Genomic DNA, 18757 nt, shown 5'->3' with positions numbered 1-18757 from the left:
AGTCTCACAGCGGGGTCTCGTCGGCGACATCAAAAGCGGCGCGAGCGCAATTTTGACAATTAAAAGGCATCGCATAACGCGCGTCGTCCGCTGCGCGGGCGCGTGTCCTTGCCAAGAATCCACCACTACACGAACCACGGTTTTTACAGAATAGGGAACCGGTCTCATTTAAACACACTTTCAAACCATAAGAACCTTTACTCGTATTTATTCGTAACACGGTGACTTATACCAGCTGTAACAACCTCTTTGTCTTTCCAAGAGTGTCGGAAAGAGATGACAATAAGTAAATAATATTTTAGATTACAAAATGTCATTTTACGATCATCTGATTCTGAATTACGTACCGCAATCAACGTCCCATAACGATACTGTAAATTTTTACGACTGTGTTTTCATCAAATCGTATATAGGTAATAAAAATCATCAATTTGTTATGTATCCTATGTGTTAGTCGAAAAAACCCTATCGTTTAGTTTTAAACCATCGTAAATAAGAACTTTCGGTCGTAATATAGAAATTTTAATGTGATTTTTTCAAAGTTACGTGGCGAGTGCGGTATCGAATAAGTCAAGTTTTTATTGGTCGTAAAAATTTAGGAGCTCTGGTAGGTGACTCTATTCTTCAGATCGATTTTAAGTATCGAATATTGGACGATTATGTCCGGAAAATATATGTCTCTAATTAAAAGATTATAATCTTCTTAAACCGTAAATTGGATGAGACACTATAAATATTTGTCGAAATTCTCATTTTGGGATTGTAATAAATATATGAATAATGGTTTCGTCGAAGCGGATTTTAATGGAAATATATTAATATTACTATCTCACGATTTAAATAATGAATACCACTTGGTGTGAAACTACTTATTTTACGGTTTCATCTCCTTTTTATAATCCTATAAAAGTACTGAAATACTCAATTAAGAATTATTTGGTTGTTAATGGAAACAAATCGGCATCTTTAAGATTCTGTTCTTCTTAAACACAAAATCAAGTCAAGACGTCGAACTCTCAGTGAATCTATACAAACGTCCTCACCGTGTCCCGAACAACAACGTCCAACGTTCAAACTAAATCGAGTTCAATTGACTAACGATTGATTATTCAATCAAAACAGATTGATCGGCATTATCGGATAATAGGCGGACAATTGTCGACCCAGTGCAGCGTCGGGACCCAGTCACGACACGCCGGCGTGCGCAGAAACCTAACGTGGACAACGACTAATAACTCTACCTTTATATCGACGTAAAAGATGGTGATTTGTATAAAAATGCACCTTATTTACTTAAATATTTTTGTCTGCAAACATATTTGAAGTAAAATTAAGTTTCACGATTTTCATTCGACAAAGTATCGATAAAATTGATATCATAATAGAACCCGTCCAATTAAAAAAAAGTTCGATTTCAATAATAGCACCCAAAAAACAAAGAACACGATTGTTCAAACTTCGAACACGTGAATCTATTAAGCGCGTTCGATTTAGCAACTCAAATCGCAGAGGGGAGAGGCACAAAGATGTCTCACTTAAGACATCGAACGTGATCTGTTTGCGAAAAAATACCTTTAAGTACCTCTTTACCTGTGTCTCCGACCCTTGAAGGGGAACGGCGGAGTTTTCTTTTGAACTTGTAAACATCGGGTGAAAGATGTTGGGAAATCTCTGCGGTTTCACTTCGATTGCCTTTATTTGTTTCACTTTGTTACTTGTTCTGCGCAAGGAATCGAACGAGACTCGTTTTTTTTTTAAAGTCGAGTGTTTAGACTCGTGAACGCGGTTCACTTAGGTAATCATAATTAGAGTAGAATATTGTACGATTTCTTCTGTAACCTTATACATTAAATGTTGTTTTTTATGCGTTGTGCAAGAAGTACGGCGAAAGGCGCGGAAAAATCCAGATGTTTTTTGGTGTTAAGAACTCAACAATCTCGGCAACTTACTTATGAGTTTCCGTAAAGAGTTTTGACTTGTAACTGGCTCAAGTGTCCAAAAACGTAATTTCGCGAAACGCCCGCCGCGTCGTCGGTCGGGAAGTAATGCGATAATTTCATAATACGGCGGAACATAGCAAGATCATTGTCTCTCGGATCGTTTACAAAATTACTTTTGTATTTAAACAAAATTTACGCTTTTTTAGTCCTTATTACAAACAATACACGGTCGAAATTATAATAAATGTTTAATGCATTTGCAGAATTTTGTCACGGACAAAGAAAAGTCGCGTTATGTGCAGAATTTCATCCGCCATTTTGAATGATAATTCGACGTGGCTCACGCGCAAATGTTAAAAATTTCACCGCTTTAGGGATAATATATTTTGAAAAAAAAAAACCCGTCATATGCACAATTTATGCGCAATAAATAATTGTAGTTAAAATTATAAGCGAGTTTAAAATTTTCTATGCATTTTTATTTTTTTTACTTCTGTTGGTAAGGCGTAATTAATTAGTTGTTCTAGGTATTTAATTTATTGCCTTACTTCATTACTTGGCTTTTAAATATTGGACAGATAAGGTCAAAGTGTTCGTGCACTTTTATAAGCCTTTACAACATCAACATAAACTTAAAAATAAATCCGCAAGAAAGCACATTTAAAAAAAAATACCCAAAAAAGAATATCTGTCACATTCAAATTAAGAAAAGGAATCTGTTAACAAAATTCGGAAAACAAATAATACCTATTACAGACGCCATAAACTAAAAAAAAAACCAAAACCCACACAATCAGATCCAAATTCAAAAATGGAATCTACTATCTATAAAATCAATATTCCAAACTCAATTTTCACTTCAGTTTTTTGTGTCTACCCTCAAATTCGGGTGAAGTGCTAAAAGTGTAAGTTTACGATGACACGAGGGTCCCGACGACGTGTTCCAACTGTCGATGCTAATCAATTTTATGACTCCATTCTATCCCCCTCTAGGATGCATTGATAGACAATTGTCGTGTGTTTTGACAGATTTGTTTCTGGGTACAGTGTTTTTTAAGAAGTAAAACGTCTGAAAATAAACAAGATTTGAATTTGAAATCTAATAGATACAACTTGTCTTAGAAAAAATAGACTGTTTTCGATTCGACTCCTACCGGTATCGATTATAACAGCTTAATAAATAACTAGTAAAATATATACGATTTACAAGAAAAGTCCAATTATTCAACTTTATCTCCCACTTTTATTTCTTTACAATTCGTGTGAAGATCACTTCAATCGTACATCGAAACGTCAATTTATTTTGTCTCTGCCATTTTCCATATCACCCTTTTATTGGCGTTGTCTCAAAAATAATGTACATTGTTTCGTAAGGGTGTATTTCTTTGTTTGTTCCATCGTTAACAACTTTTTCTCAACCAAGAATATTTTATTATCGAGACTTGGCCACAGTTCAACTTTAACCGATGCATCTATTTACAATAAATCCTCGTTATCTGTCTAACCTTCATTGAAAACTTTCATTATTGCATTTCCTATTTCTGTATCCAAGAATTCTTTTGTTTGCGTACGAAAATAAATAAATACTCTTTTGTAAAAATCGACTAATTACCTTTAATCTTAAAAAAACTTGAAACAAATTACCTTTGCCAGCGTTAAAAAAAGAATTGTCGACGGCTGTCGCGGGAGTGTTTGTTTCGATATTCAAAAAGGGAATGTAATGTATTAGCTTTTCTTTTTTTATTCATTTCATCATCGATTGACTGACGTATATTTGTGCCAGTAACAATGGTTAGGTTAGGTTTTATTCGTTGACAGTTGACAGGCAAAATTGAGGGTTCACAATGGAAGATATTTAGTATTCCGTGTGCAAATATCGTTGGTTTAGACATAAATCACCGGCTGATCATTACAATGTCCAAACACAGCTAGTTTCACATAATACCAGGGGCTCATGTGTGCAATGACACATCATATCCACGCTCAGTGTCCATTGCCGCATGTGTATGCAAGATGTTTGTCAAAGTCGGTAGTAATCTGTCAGTGTACTTCGAAATGTACTGGAATTGCGAGCGTTGTTATTAATTATTCAATTAATTTATTATTAACAAAAATATATTTGTGCCTTATTGTGAATTTTACAATGGCAACACAACACACACAAAGACAAGATTGTTTATGTGTTAAGGTCCTCAAAAACCTATTTTGAAATTAAATTAGTTTATGATCTTATGTTTTTTTTTCGTATCATTTTTAGCAGCTTTGACTTGGTTTGATTAATTAGTAAAGTTAATTAGCAAACATAAAATAATATCTGTTGGTACTCACTGTAGATTTTCATACGGGAGTTAATTTACCTGAGAAAAAGAAAATCGAAATTAAATCAAAATCAAATAAAATATGGCATTTGCCCAACAGTGGAAGTTAAGCAGACCGGTAAGTACTATGCATAAAATACCGAATACCAAAAGAGTTCTTTGCCTAGCAGTGGGATTGTGGAACATTTGCAGTTTTTGACAATTATTTTATGATATATAGGGTTGCTTAATGGAATATAGGGTGACTTAATACATTATTTCAAATAAAGGATTATTAGAACCAAGTAGGCATGCGGGTATCATCATAAAATTAACAATAATATAGTCCACACACGTTTTCTTTACGATCTTAGAGTAATTTTACAGCTGACATAAAAATTAAATTAATATAACAAAATGAAATTATCTCCTTTTGATTTTTCGGTAATAAAATGCGGTAGTTATTCCTATTTAGTTAAATTATTGATGCGAACGAGAAATGTTTAGGAAATATCTTTAATTAGGTTATGGAACATAAAAGACTGTTTCTGTGTTCGTACTATGAGACTTTATAAGACTGTTCGAGTTGTGGAAGCGAAACCACGCTAGTTATTGTAGAGCGCTGTCACTTTTTCACATCTGCTATAAGTTTAGCTTTAAGCGCATAGTACAGGCAATGAGGAACTACTACCACGTCTTAAAGGAATATTCTTGCCGTCGTAGAAGAGAGACGGAGCTCTACATCGTATATCTTCCTATCTCGCTCCCACATCCACATCCTCCGCTTTAATAGTACAGTATAAGCATTGAACGGAATAAGTCTTTCTAAAAGATCATTAAAATTGTCAACGTCGTCGCCATCTTTGCTTCGAATTCCATCTTTCAAATTTCTATTATAATTTGTCAGGTTTTATCTATCATCAGATTCGTTAATATGATCAATTAATATTAATAAGAACCAGTTTTTTAGAACAAGTATTTTGATTCAAAGATATTGAAATAGTTTTCGATTGCTGAGTATAGGATAATTAATGATTGGTTCATATATTAATTATTATATTTGTGATTTATTATTCCAAAACAAATTTATTTAATAACTTTATTTTAAAATTAAATATGGCTCATGTGACGTTTTCATTGGTTCCATTTTCAAATCGTTTTAAAATTCAAGCATTTGAAAAAGGAATACCAAGTCATGCTACCTATTAGTACGATTTTTATTCCTCTTTCAAATGTTTTTCTTCTTTTTAATTTGAATATGGGTGCCATATTTTTATACCTACATAAGCTGAGATCCGATCGCTTAGCCTCAACTGGACCTACCTGCTCGAAACCGAATAAACCTTTAATTATCGATACATTAATAGTCCTGCTCTCAGGAACCGATGACATTAATAAAACCATTTTATTTCACTATAAATAACAATAAAAACAACATAAAATAGTTTACTTGGCCGTGATCAATACCAACAATTTTACTACCATTTTTACGACAAGCCAATGGGAAGCCGAAAATCCCTAATTTGACTTCATTAAGTGCTCGGAAAACAATAAAATTATATTTTACAGGCTAGTATTATATACCCCATGAAGTAATGTTTAAAATTAATTAGATTTACATGTGGCAAGCTTTCTTGATTCTGATTTAAAAGCATCTAGTGTATATTCGGTCAGTAATCACTAGCACAGTAAACAGGTTATACAGTCAGTACGTTTGATTTAAATACTCCTTTTTTATTGCACTCTTAAAATCTTGTGTAAATGTTAGTGCAATATAAAACAAAACGCGTCGAAACCCGAGTAATTTGTGCGTGTTTCGGAACGCAAATGTCAGACCTTAAGACAATGGCTCTTTTTGAAAAAACAACACGCAACATGTCAATAAGAGCTGGCTGGAAAAAATAACCCCTTTTAAATTTCGAATCGATCCTTTCACACTTGGAACAAGCGGTCGCGACGGTTGATTTCCGTTCTTAATTCAAACAGAAGCTTCTTTTAAATAGGTTTTTATTTCTTTTCGAATTCTGAATGAGCATAGAGTGCGGAACTCAATCGGTAATTTGAATACCGAATGAGATTCGAATTTCGATTATAGATTCATTCGATAAGTGACCTCGTTTAAAGGATATTGCTTATTTTATTGATCAGGGTATTCAATGGTCTAATCAAAAGGGACTTTTTATTTAAATTAAACTAATTTCAACCGAAGTAGGGAACATTTTATACCTTGTTAAGCGACGTACTCTGGGATTGGATATCAACGTTTAAGTATCTTAGATCTGTCGATATCTTTGCATATTTATTGCGAAACGTGTAGTCGGCGTGGTTTGGAATATCGACACCGCATTTACCGGCCATAACGCTTAATAATTTAATTGGTTGTAAGCTCTTATCTCAAAAAACCTCGTAATTCCTCATTAGTATTTATCTAGCCAACATAACTTTTTAAGTTTTAATACCCAGAAAAAGTGTCATTCGTTAAACTCTTCAATAAATAACGTGTGAACAGGTCCCAGTCGTAAATTCACTAACGTTCAGAATGTATCCGATCACGAACCCGGTGTGACTTTCATTGGATTAGAAAAATAAAATCTATAAAAACTCATAAAGTGCTCATAAACACGAAGGAGGTAATAAAAAACAGTCCGATGTCGTCTCTCAGCTGTCGCGCGCTATTTCCGAACGAAACGGCATTCAAATATCGAACTCCATCGAACCACGAGGGGGATATCGTTACGATTTTAAAATTAGAACATTCTTTTATTTCTTTTAACGTTTTCATTTCGTGTTATTGCTTATGTCCTGTTCGTATTGAGAGGAGTGTACCTACTTGTGACGTCATCTGACATGCTTTTCATATTCGGAAAAGCAATAAACACCGATATTGAGCTGCGACGGAACTCTTTGCTGAATCTTTGGCAGATTTTATTTAATTTAAAATTCATTATTTATATGTTCATTTAAGTTGTGTTAACTAATTAATTTGTTTTGCTTGGATTGATTCAGCTTTTTGCTATAATCTATAGACAATCATTGATTTTAAGTCAAGATATAATATTGGCATGATAGAGGTTATCTCTAGTTGCAGAATAAAATTATTTCCTCACGTACCTATGTTCTTTTTGTTCAACAAATACTTTTGTGTTTTTTTTATAAGATGACAACACATTTTTGTCTGTACCGCATAAAGCCAAAACTGTGTTGTCATCAAAGGAAAATCATCATTTTTTGTACAACGCTACGTTAACAACAATATATCATTAGTAAATAAATACATCAACGGAAATATGAAAAACTCGAATGTTTTCGTTAGTAAAAGCGTCATTATCCCCAAAAACACGTGCCAAGTGGGTGAGTGTCAATGAAACAAAACACAATGTACTTTATTTTTAGATTATTTTGTTTAAATAATACTTTAAGAGAAATTAATGTCATAAAAGTTGAATTTATTTTCGTGACCGTTACGAAATCGGTTACAACACCGCTCCATTTTTTAGGAATGTTGGAAGATTATTTTTTTATAGCTTTACATGTGTTCACACTATCGCAGAGACATTGTTGTCGCGGTTAACATGACTGAAGCGAACTTTTCCGTTTAATTCTTATTTTAAATGAATGACACTGGCCAGTGAGTCAGCCGACGCGCGGAATTTAAAATCGCTATTCGGTATTTGAAAATTGAAATTTATTCGAAAACTTTTCTTGTTTTTTTGAAATATTTGGCTATTTATCTTTTGTGCTTAGTAGACAAATCGTTATTCATCCAACTGACGTGTCTAGGCCTTAGTTAAGAAAATATTTTCCTATTTTTTGAAGAAAGGGCAAAAGTTACCAAAGGTTAAAGGTATCTGAGGTTAATAAAAACGTACTATAACATAAAAGTAGTGTTACACGACATTAAAATATGTTTCGAATTATTAAAATACGTCGTAAAAATATGATGATAAAACTGGATTTGTACATGATTAATAAAACATACGTTATCGATTTTTATGACTTTATTCTTAATAATTAATAGAATAATAATGTAATATTTACTTGTGGAATATTAATGAGTTATTTTATTTAATAAATTGAGGAAAGGCATTTCGACAATAAAATTTTATCGACGTTCTAACTGATGATAATGATTATGACATCCATTTGTATGTGTAGGTAGCACAGTTAGTGATGTACTCACATTTTAATAATTCTTTTAAACAACTGGCAACAATTTCAATTTCAGTTCGATTCAATGTTTTTTTAAAAATTAACTAAGAATACGATGCAAACTTTTTATCAAAGAATCAAATATATGCAATAAACAAGAACCCGAAGAAGAGTGAAGAGATAACCGACTTCAATCATTGCAGAAGACAATAAAAATGATACAAATGACATATTTCCTCGGACAATCTAATGCCGGTGGTCTCCGGGGCCACGGACGCAAATCCGTCCGTCCGGTCTGTCAGCCGTCACCTGCCGTCACCCCCCCGCCCGTGGGTGACGGACGTCTTTGAGTACAGATCTAGGAATTATGAGGTTTATTGATTACGTTGCCATTGTCACTTGTTTGGGGCCGCTGGACGTAATTGGGGGAGGACAGATACAAAATTATAGAGTAAAGGTAGATGGCTGTATAAAATGTAATTAAAAATTCTGATTTAAAATTTCTCAGCAGGTTTATGTAAAGCCAGCCAGCTTTTAATTAAAACTATAGAACATATAACTTTTAGTAAGCTCGATCATTAAAAGCTTCAGTGTTATGACATAACGTCTTAGTTACGATAATCGCCCATCACTAACGTAGAATATAGTATAAAAATACACCACGCCTCCGCGCGTAAAAACAAAAAGAAAAATTGTTAAAAGCGCAAATAAATTTAATATTACCAATCTCGAAATGTTTCGTAACGAAAATCATTAAACTGACAAACATCGTAAAGTGGCGACGAAATAGAATACGTTCGTCGGTTTATATTTAAAATTAAGAATACGACATATTTTTAAAGTTCGAACAGCGACATTTAAAACTAATCGCTGTTTTCGATTCCCGCGCGTATTTTGAAAGAGTTCGAACGCGGGCGGGGGTGTTCTAATTTTGAAATGTTTTCGATTTTCGAACGGCTGCCGAGACGCATCAATGGCGGCGGTCGCTGTGAAAAATTGCGCGGGAGTTATGAAATGCGTTTGTTCCTTGTTTATTGTCTGGATGACGTGTCGCGATTTTCATCTTTGTTACACATTCGTGTTTCTGTTACAATGAAATAGGACAACGTGTTGTGTAAAGCTGAAACTTGCGTAAGATGCTTGATTGAGAAGAAAATAAATTGAATGAAATTGTGATTAAGGGCTTTTCAGCTGAAAACTGTTACACACCTATCGGTCAATGTAATTTTAACTAACACAGGATTTTAATGAGGCATTTGGTCTACTCTATAACGTTTAAAATATCCCCTATTTCTATAACCGTCTACGAAAGATTACTAATCTATTGAATCACTTGTTACAAAGACAATTTCGGTCATCATGAATCATCGTTGCGCAAAATGTGGGAAACCCCAGCGCCATATTTAGGTACTTCTTGCTTAAGAAAACAATTGTTATATACGTTTCTTGAATCTAAAGTATTTATTCAGCAAATATAACGGGAACTTATAACGTCATCGTTCTTATTAAATCCTTATCATATGATTATTATGCTTAGACATATACGGACTTGGTTATCTTCTTAAAACTTGGATTCTGGTTTCTATCTAATAGACTATTTTGTAGTATTACATTCTCTTGTGTCTTTTAAAAAGCTTTTCTTTCTTCATCTACTATGTAAAATTTTCCTCCTGGACCTAGATGAGTTGCATTTTGACCAGTGTTTTCTTTAACTAGTATCCCACCTTTCTTGTTGTACCTTCTTCCTTTGTTGCTACATTTAATACATCTTTCTCTATACCGTGATGACTCACTACATGATATTAGCTAACCTTTCCACACTTTCCTCTTCTACTTCCTTTCCCTGTTCTGATTACTTCAGTAGCCGTCACGTCGTGTCTCGGCCATTCTTCTCCATCAGGTCCAGTCTTATGAAGTCATTTCTCACAGGCAGCGCGCGAGCAATTCTAGCCGCGATGCGTATCGCCGCGAACAATGGGCAGCTTTGCTTGTAGCGTTAGAAAAACAGTGTTAGCTAAAAACTAGGTGGAAATTGATTAGATCTGGTTGCGTTTTCCGTTTCGGGCTTTTGAATTTTGTAATTCTGTGATATTATTTAAAATAAAGGTAACGACTGCTATCCTTACCAAATTAAAATAGTACTCATAAAATGTATTGATTACAATCAAATTCTTTTTGATCATTATTTACTAAAGAAGCTTCTATTTACATTTCCAATCTCAATTTCAGTCCCATCAATAACAAGCATTCCTGATTTGAATACAACTTCTGTCTATACTAAACCTCTATCTATTGACATTGTTTTGCAATAAACTGTATAACAAGAAACGTTTGATAATCTCCTGTTTTGATCTATTCGTAAACAATAGCTACCTTTGTTGCAGTCATGCGATTTTTTTGCTCACCGTACACGCCAACATTTTGCAGTTCGATAGCAATCAGTCAAACATGAATGACATTTCAGTTGGACTTACAATTTTTCTTCTACTCTCCATCTGTTCTTTTCACATCCTTATTGCGAAGGTGTTGAGTTTAAAATCGCTTGGCGGGTAGTTTAACAAGTGCTTTGTAAGTTTGTTTGTTTTACACAACGATGGATAAATTGTTCTCGCTTAGGTAACTAGGAGGTATTTGTTAAATGCTAGGATTTGTAATGGAAAGGTTTAGGAACTGTCGTGTTTTGTTTCTCGGTTTGATTGACTGTTTCTATAATGCTAATATTATTCCTAGAAAATACAAATTGATTTTCTTGTTCCAGTTTATAGTTGACTGATGGAATGGAAGTGTCAATTCCCGTTTGAGACTAGATACATAATTATATTTCTGTTAACAGATAAAAGTGTGCCCATTAATGAGGTTTCTAATGAAATCCTCTAAATTATAAGACATTAGCATCATATATATCACCGCTCGATATCTGAGCACTCTACATAAAACTTTACGATTGGTTATTTTAGGCGTAAAGAGAACCCAATTAACCTTTTAAGTTTGTGCGACATCGCTTAGCCGTTCATTTTATAATGGTATCGTAAATCACCTACACAAGCTATTAGTATCTGTTACTCGATGCGTTATCGATACATAATTAATCGGTTAAACCATCGATTTAACGTAATCGATTAATAACGTGCCGATACAACACTCGCGCGTTTAAGAATTCTAAATACAAAAGTTCGTCAATATTAATCTTCGATTCGTGCCGTGTTTGTTTTAAATTTGGAATGCAGACGCACTCTATATTCAACTTTTTGTGTTCCACGTTCGAACGTGGTAATGATGTTATTAAAGTTTGTCGTCACATGCCGCTCATTATTTTTACTGTTTCTATTTCGTAAGACGTTTGAATTTGGAAATAAAATCTATGCCAGCGTCATTATTATGCCAATACTAAGGCGAGTCATTTTTTAAAGGTAACATTACAAAGGAGGTTGCAAGTGGTTCAAGGTCTAAAGTGTTATTACTGCGTTCAATAGGCCGTGCTCATTAACACTTAGTTAGCACTGACACTGCCTTAAACGGACAGCTATACGTATCCGACGATTATATCCATCGCTAATTACATTATGAAGTTGTATTCTTTAGATTTTTCATTTGATTAGTTTTTAGCACTGTCTTTTTAATATTTGTCGATGATATTTAAGCATTTATGGCTGTTTAAGAGGTTAATATTAGTTAACAAGTAAAAATAAGTTAGAAATTCGTTAAATGTCTGTTATAAATTTATTTTTATGTAGGTTTAACATGCAAATAATAAAGAAAATACTATTAATTTTATATTTATATAATTGACTTTTAACAATTCATAAACTGAAATATTAATATGCATTTATATTCTAAATTTAAAAGTATTTTTGTCCATTGCGCATTAGCGATTAAATCATAATTCTTATTTTAAATGCGTTAAAGGTGTCATGGTGTCATTGCATTCTATTTTTAAACAAACACCTGCTTGTAACAGCTTTTTAATTTAAAAAGAAAGTCCTGTCTTTTGTTTAGTGGCCTGTGAATGGCATTTAACTGAAATATTAGAATCACTTAATTAAATTAATCGTTTTATATGCTTGAGTCGGTCCACTGGTCGATCAAAAATACTGTTTAATGATTTTTTGCGATTAAAATTTCCAGTAACTGTCAGTTAAGTAAACAAGTTACTTTTGTGCATCCAATAAAAATATATATATATTAAGTGCGCATGTCCACTTTCCACTCTATTTATTTTCAATAAAAAATAAGATATTCTTACTATCAAAAGATATTCTCATCGCCTATCACGATTCATTCACGAAAATTCATTCACTCATTCATTCTTATTCGATTATGTCTAGTCACCACACAGTTACACACGCCTATCAATAGTGACGTACCACCAAATATCGATACATTCATTCACGGTGCTGTGTTTACAAACATTAGTACGGTGTCGACTCTCGACTAAACACGCGACGGCGAGCGGGAAATTAGTTGGAACCAGTTGAAAGCGGTTAAGATTATGATAATGAACACTCTACCGCCGCCCCGTTGGGATGCTACCCGTGTTGCTATTGTTACTACTAGATTTTAAATGGACTTCTTACGTTCATAATATTTTAAAACATAAGTGAATGTTGCAAAATCGTTTCACAGTTTTTTCTAGCCAGCAATCTTGTCGGCTTACAAGAAACGAGAGTCACGCAATAACTTTTCTATTTTGTACGACATTAACAATTCTTATAATTTTTGTGTGACGCGTCAGGCCTTTGGAGATGTTCCCACCACAGCTGAGCACGACCACATGGAAATACCACTAATAACTGATCAGCATACACGATTATGCCCTTTATCTAGTCGGATTAAAGATCAGATTAGCGTAAGTGATGCTCGCGAAGCGGTGTTAACTGTGTCGAAGTCTTAACATTCATGTCTCGGGGCACTCGCCTATACCTAATAACCATCAATGATCGGGCCGATTGTGAAAAATACCATTAAAAAACCATCAGCGCTTGATGATTTGAATGTTCCACAGATGATTCGTGCGGCCGGCCATCAACTACAATCGATTCTTTATTTTTTTCTTTGTATTTTATTAAATTATCGAGAGCCGTCGTGATGGCCGCTCGTTTATCGTTCGCGGTTTTTAATGTTCGATTCTGCGCTACCGAAGTTATGTTCGGCATTAACTAAAACCATGTTTTATGTTCCAATCACAAAAACATCAAGCTTGAAATCACGGGATTACTGTTTGATGGACTTGATTAGTCTATGGTAATGATCGAGCTAGAGGATCGATAGGTAACGCCCACTTATAGATGAAGGGGGAGGGGCGCAAATCGAATTAGTGTGCGCGATGCATCGATTAGCCTCGAACGTATCGGCAAAAAACACGATTAGCCCCGAAAATCATTGACAGCCGAAAAAAGGTAACAACCGTCGGTTAATGGCGGTTTTTGTTCGAAATTCGAAGATTTGAATTCGTAATTTCAACCGCAAGGCGTTCGAATCATTTGTCAGTGACAATTTTTTGGTTGCAATCGATTTTTAAATACAGGTTACAGTTTTTGTTCGGGCCACATTCGCGCCACAAAATTCCAAGTTTTTGGAAACTTGAGGCTTCGGTTTTTGCACGATAATAAGATAATTGGAGTAAAAAAGTTTCTAAAAATAAACTTTGGACACTTAGTGCTCATTTGCTTAAAGAAAAAGAGGAGTCGTTCTGTTTTATTTTTATAGCGTCTACGTCCTTGCTGGCGTCACTATTCGACCCAGAACTGACGTAGGCATGGGAAAGCACGCGATTTTTTGCTCTAAACGGGACACGGGACACATTCTTCGGGACATCAAGGCTGTGGGAACCGATTGCATTCCGCTTGCGACTCGTAGGGAAATGCTCTTTTTACGATCCAAACCGATACGATCGGCCGATGAATCGAGTCGATTAATTACGGCGTCGAAATTCGAATGTTTGCGGTGACGTTCCTCGGCCAACACTAATTAACGTTCGGGACGCGGCGTTCGAAGTTTAATTTTTAAATTTAAAGTTATTTTGGAAACTGCGAGTGTGCTTCGCTACCGTGAATAGTTTTTGCATGCGAACGTAATAATATCTACTAATGAGTTGCTAAGAATTTATTAACTGAGTTTATCACAAAAAATATATCAAATAAATGCACAGCAATGCAAATAATGAACACTTAATTTTTAAAGATTTATACTAATGATCGTTTGTGCCAAATAACAGAACAATAGGAACGTCGTAGATCAAAAGTTTGCTTGTTTGTCTGTCAATGCAAGTTTTTGCTTTCGAGACGTGCAAGAGACAATAACTTCAAGGTTATTTGTCTCATCCTTATTTTTTGCTGAGCACGCTAAATATAAACGATTCGATCGAAGCTCATTCGTTCTATTCAATTACAGTGACAATAAAGTGATGTAGCATCCACAAGGATTTTATTGACGTTAATTGTTAGTTTTATCTGGCTGTTGAATAGCTGCCTTTGCTCCAATAAACGCAGTACGAAAGGACCGGTGCGGCGTAATGACGGACATGGAAATGACATAAGGATGAGTGAACGACATCATGTTTTAGTTCATTCATTTATGTCAGCTATTGGTTTTGATAGCAATTGTACAAGTTTTATGTCTGCAAATGAATTCTGTAATTGAAAATGTAATTGATCTTTGCATTTGATTACTTGTGTTTTATACGATGTCTAGCCTTATTTAAATATAGTCTTGCATCGATTAAATCACAGATGCTGATTTAAAACGTGCTCTATCATTACGTTATAAAGCTTGATTTTAATTGTAAGTTGATTTTACAGAAGTTAATTTCAAGCTTTATAATTATCTGTTTCAATCCATACCAATAAATAGAGGATCTTAATAAATATTTCAACACACACACACACAATATATTAACACGGCAGCCCTCAAAACTCCAACATACTTATAAGCACTGACACACAACACAAACACGCAAACACAACCTTAAAAAGCATTTATATGCAAAATACTAGAGAAACATCATAAAATTAACTATGAAATTAAAACAAAACGTCCTTGCTTGTAATCGATAAGTGCAATTCGAGGCACGGACTATGCTAATTTTGTATGTAAATATGCTTTTTAATCAATGTTAAGGCTTACTTGGTTTGTTAGGGCTAACAATAGTATCAGAAAGCAGCATTCAAATGTATTTAGTATCACTGGGACGAATCGGCGAAGCTTTCCGTGAACGAATGAATATTTATTTCGCATAGCGCTTATATGACTATTGTTCGTACTTTCCTACTTAATTTGTCGTTTGTCTCGTATCGAAATCTAGAATACGGGTTCCGATTTGAATTTCGAATTGTTTTTATTGATCTGAATTTCGAATTCAATGTTGCTGGCTGCTTGTAAGTTGTTTAGATTTGAATCGCTTTTGTAATTCGAATTTGGAATTAAGATGTTATTGTTTTTGGACGTTCTTATTTCAGAAATTAACCAGGCATTCGAATAGATTTTTTAAATGATTACAATTATTTTGAAATAAATAAGACAGTGGGATATAATTCAGCAGAGGACGTCTTTCAGCTGTAACGATGATGATGAACTTGTGCAAGATTTAAGACGTTAGAGGTTTAGTTGATAATAGTGTAAATTATCCAACAAATAATAATAAATCAACAATAAATGCAGCCTATAACAAATCATTATCTTGGCAAGTCTTTAACATTCTCCGAGAGGCCATATTGACCCGTGATATCCTCTCCATTACATGTTAATTCAAACGTGTGTCCCATTCAGAATCGATGTTATTATTCAATATTACATACATTAGTGTCTAATGGTTACGAGTAATTGAATGGCGTTTGACATAGCCAATGCCGTGTCACAGATCACCAATCATTATCTATGGCTGACTACTTAGGTATTTATTTGTTTTCCTTGAGGCATTCTATTCGATTTTTAAAACTTAGATATAAAACCATATTTGTAAATCGAAATTCCATTCGTTTCTTTTTCGTGATTTGAATTTGGAATACGTCTTCGTTTTTCAACCCTATAAATTCGTTAGTATTCAATTATTTCAATATTCATTGTAGGTGTTTTGAAATAAGTTTTTAGTCATTTTAACCTGACAAATTACCAAAGTTAAGAAGATATACAAATAAGTAATTAACGTCTATTACAGACAATTAATCTTTGAATACATGTTTTTAATAGCTTTAGTTACGTAATGATTTCGACTCATCGATGTGAATATAACTGGTTTCCGTTCTTACATCCTCTAACCTTACTATTGAAGATAGGATCTGAATATCGCAATAGATCAAATCTAACTATTGTACTGCTGTAATTGTTTATTTGATGTTAAAACTGATTCAGCTTCTTCAGAATCTATTATTATCTAGTTAGAGATGAATCAAAGTTTTCCTCTTTGAATATATTTGCGTAATATCTTACTTATTGAAGATTTCCTTCGATAAATCTATTAAATTTGAAACAAAACCTTTTTACAAGCTTACAAGCTAATTTCTTGAATAGCTAGTCTAACGCACAGAATAAGGCCTTATCTATTAAATCAAGGCGCGTCCAATGTACACATACAGATAGCTAATACACCAATCACAATTACCATACGAGACAATACAATAATCACGTCTCGATGGTCGCTCCGACCCGTGGGTACAGGTTAATTGTCCTTAATGCCCAACTATTAATTGATTTTGTTGCTACATTGTTCTCTAATATCTATCGGTATTCAATTGTTTGAATATTAATAGTTGCGAGGGTAGAATTGACCCCGTGTCGCGTTCGCAGGGTTAAATACATGTTCGTAATTTGAAAATGTTGTTGGAACGGTCTTTTGTGGATGTGATTATTTGATTGGGATAGTGTTCTCTTTTCAAATGTGATTGCTGATTAGATTGTTCTGGTATCTTTGTTTTTCGTTTGCCTGCTGTTTGTATGAGCGTAGGCTTTGACTAGTTTTTCAGTAGAGTTGGCTTTCCATGCTTACCTGTTGCCAGAACTGCGCGAGTAAATATATTCTCTCTTTCTTGAAGAGCCAGTCCATCGAGTGCATAGCTTGCACCTCCGCCTCTGGTGCGGCGGGCAGGCTGGCCGCGCCCGTGGGGTGCATCCGTCCAAGTCTCACGCCCGGCTCATACTGACCACATCAACATCGCGCTTCCAATTTATACATCACACGAACACAACGACACATTCTATATTCAAAAATTATAGAACCTCACTCGAATCGATTGTTGACTCGGCGATCGATTGTTCTTTCCTTTGCCTCGCGTGTCGAATGTTTTTTTCTTTTACTTTCTTATTGTTGCGCTGTTCAGCCTGAAACAGAAAAAGGCGATTGAAAGGGGAAGGTTTTACATCGATTCTATTGTCTGTAGACAATCGGCTACTCGGTTTTCGTGTCGAAACTAATTTGGTTGCAAAGTTTGATCAAAGCGATAGTCGAAAAAGTAAATTGACAGGTCCGTGGATCGAAAAGAACAATTGGAACGAAGACGATTGTGAAATACAATGGAAATGTATGAAAAATGACCGTCGTGAGTTACCTAGCCTCGTTAATTTGTACGTCTATATAACTCTAGTTATGATGAAAATTATAGTCTGAATCAATACGGTATTGTGCTTAAGTTGTTATACTAAAATAGGTCGGTGCGTGGGCTGGCCGCGGCAACTTTTCACCACCTTTGCGCAATTATACTCTCAAACCAAACAGGTTCCTTTATAATACCTATCTCATACCCACTGACTGCTAAATTAATCCCAAAACTATAAAATTAACTTTCAAAAATAGAACACAAAAAAAAACAATATCATTTCAAATTCAAGTCCGATAGCATCTAGATTCAAATATCGAATCACAATTCAAATTTCAAATCATAAAGTTCTTTAGAAAAAGGTTTTATTCCATTCGTTTTCGTTCTGAGTCTTATTTGTTTCTTTTATTTAGTTCATGTTATAGTAAATAGTATAATAAAACATGTAAAAACTTATCGCCACCCAAACAAAAGCCGTAAACTGCTACCTGTGAATTTGTGAGGCCGCTTCAAGGCATACACTGAAGCGAAATAAATATATTTATTCCAAGAACTTATTACCAGAAAGTAGAATATAATCTCGACGTAATTATTAAACATATTTTATTCAGAATGAGTAGGTGTTTTAATTGGTAACACTACGTTTAGGCAGGCAACATGTAAGAAATAAAGCCTTTTAAAATTAGAATGAAAACAATATAAATTAATTATTTAATTTTATCAATAATTCTATAAATTTCTAAATAAATCGGAATTATTACATTTTAATAAAAAAGGAAACTGACAGTTTTTTTCTAAGGCCCGCTATTCACTATTAATTTGTACGGCAGCCCGTAAGTTAGCC

General features: G+C 34.3%; 1 protein-coding gene across 7 annotated transcripts in view; it reads right to left on the bottom strand.

Annotated features, from left to right (window-relative positions):
* LOC113503083 (homeobox protein cut) overlaps positions 1–18757 on the bottom strand; it is a 133022-nt gene that overhangs the window by 97976 nt on the left and 16289 nt on the right. For 5 of the 7 annotated variants that reach the window (XM_026884886.1, XM_026884888.1, XM_026884895.1 and 2 more), the window contains exon 2: positions 17367–17698. In XM_026884886.1, the coding sequence (XP_026740687.1) occupies positions 17367–17489 (123 nt within the window). In that variant the 5' untranslated portion in view covers positions 17490–17698. Of the gene's footprint in view, positions 1–4268; positions 4298–17366; positions 17699–18757 lie in introns of those variants that run through there. The other 2 variants (XM_026884892.1, XM_026884893.1) reach the window with 2 other exon arrangements.

The sequence above is a fragment of the Trichoplusia ni genome, chromosome 18 (assembly GCF_003590095.1).
Source record: "Trichoplusia ni isolate ovarian cell line Hi5 chromosome 18, tn1, whole genome shotgun sequence".
NCBI classification, from domain to species: Eukaryota; Metazoa; Arthropoda; class Insecta; order Lepidoptera; family Noctuidae; genus Trichoplusia; species Trichoplusia ni.
The sequence above is the reverse complement of the archived record's forward strand: the minus strand, read 5'-3'. Positions and strand labels throughout refer to the sequence as shown.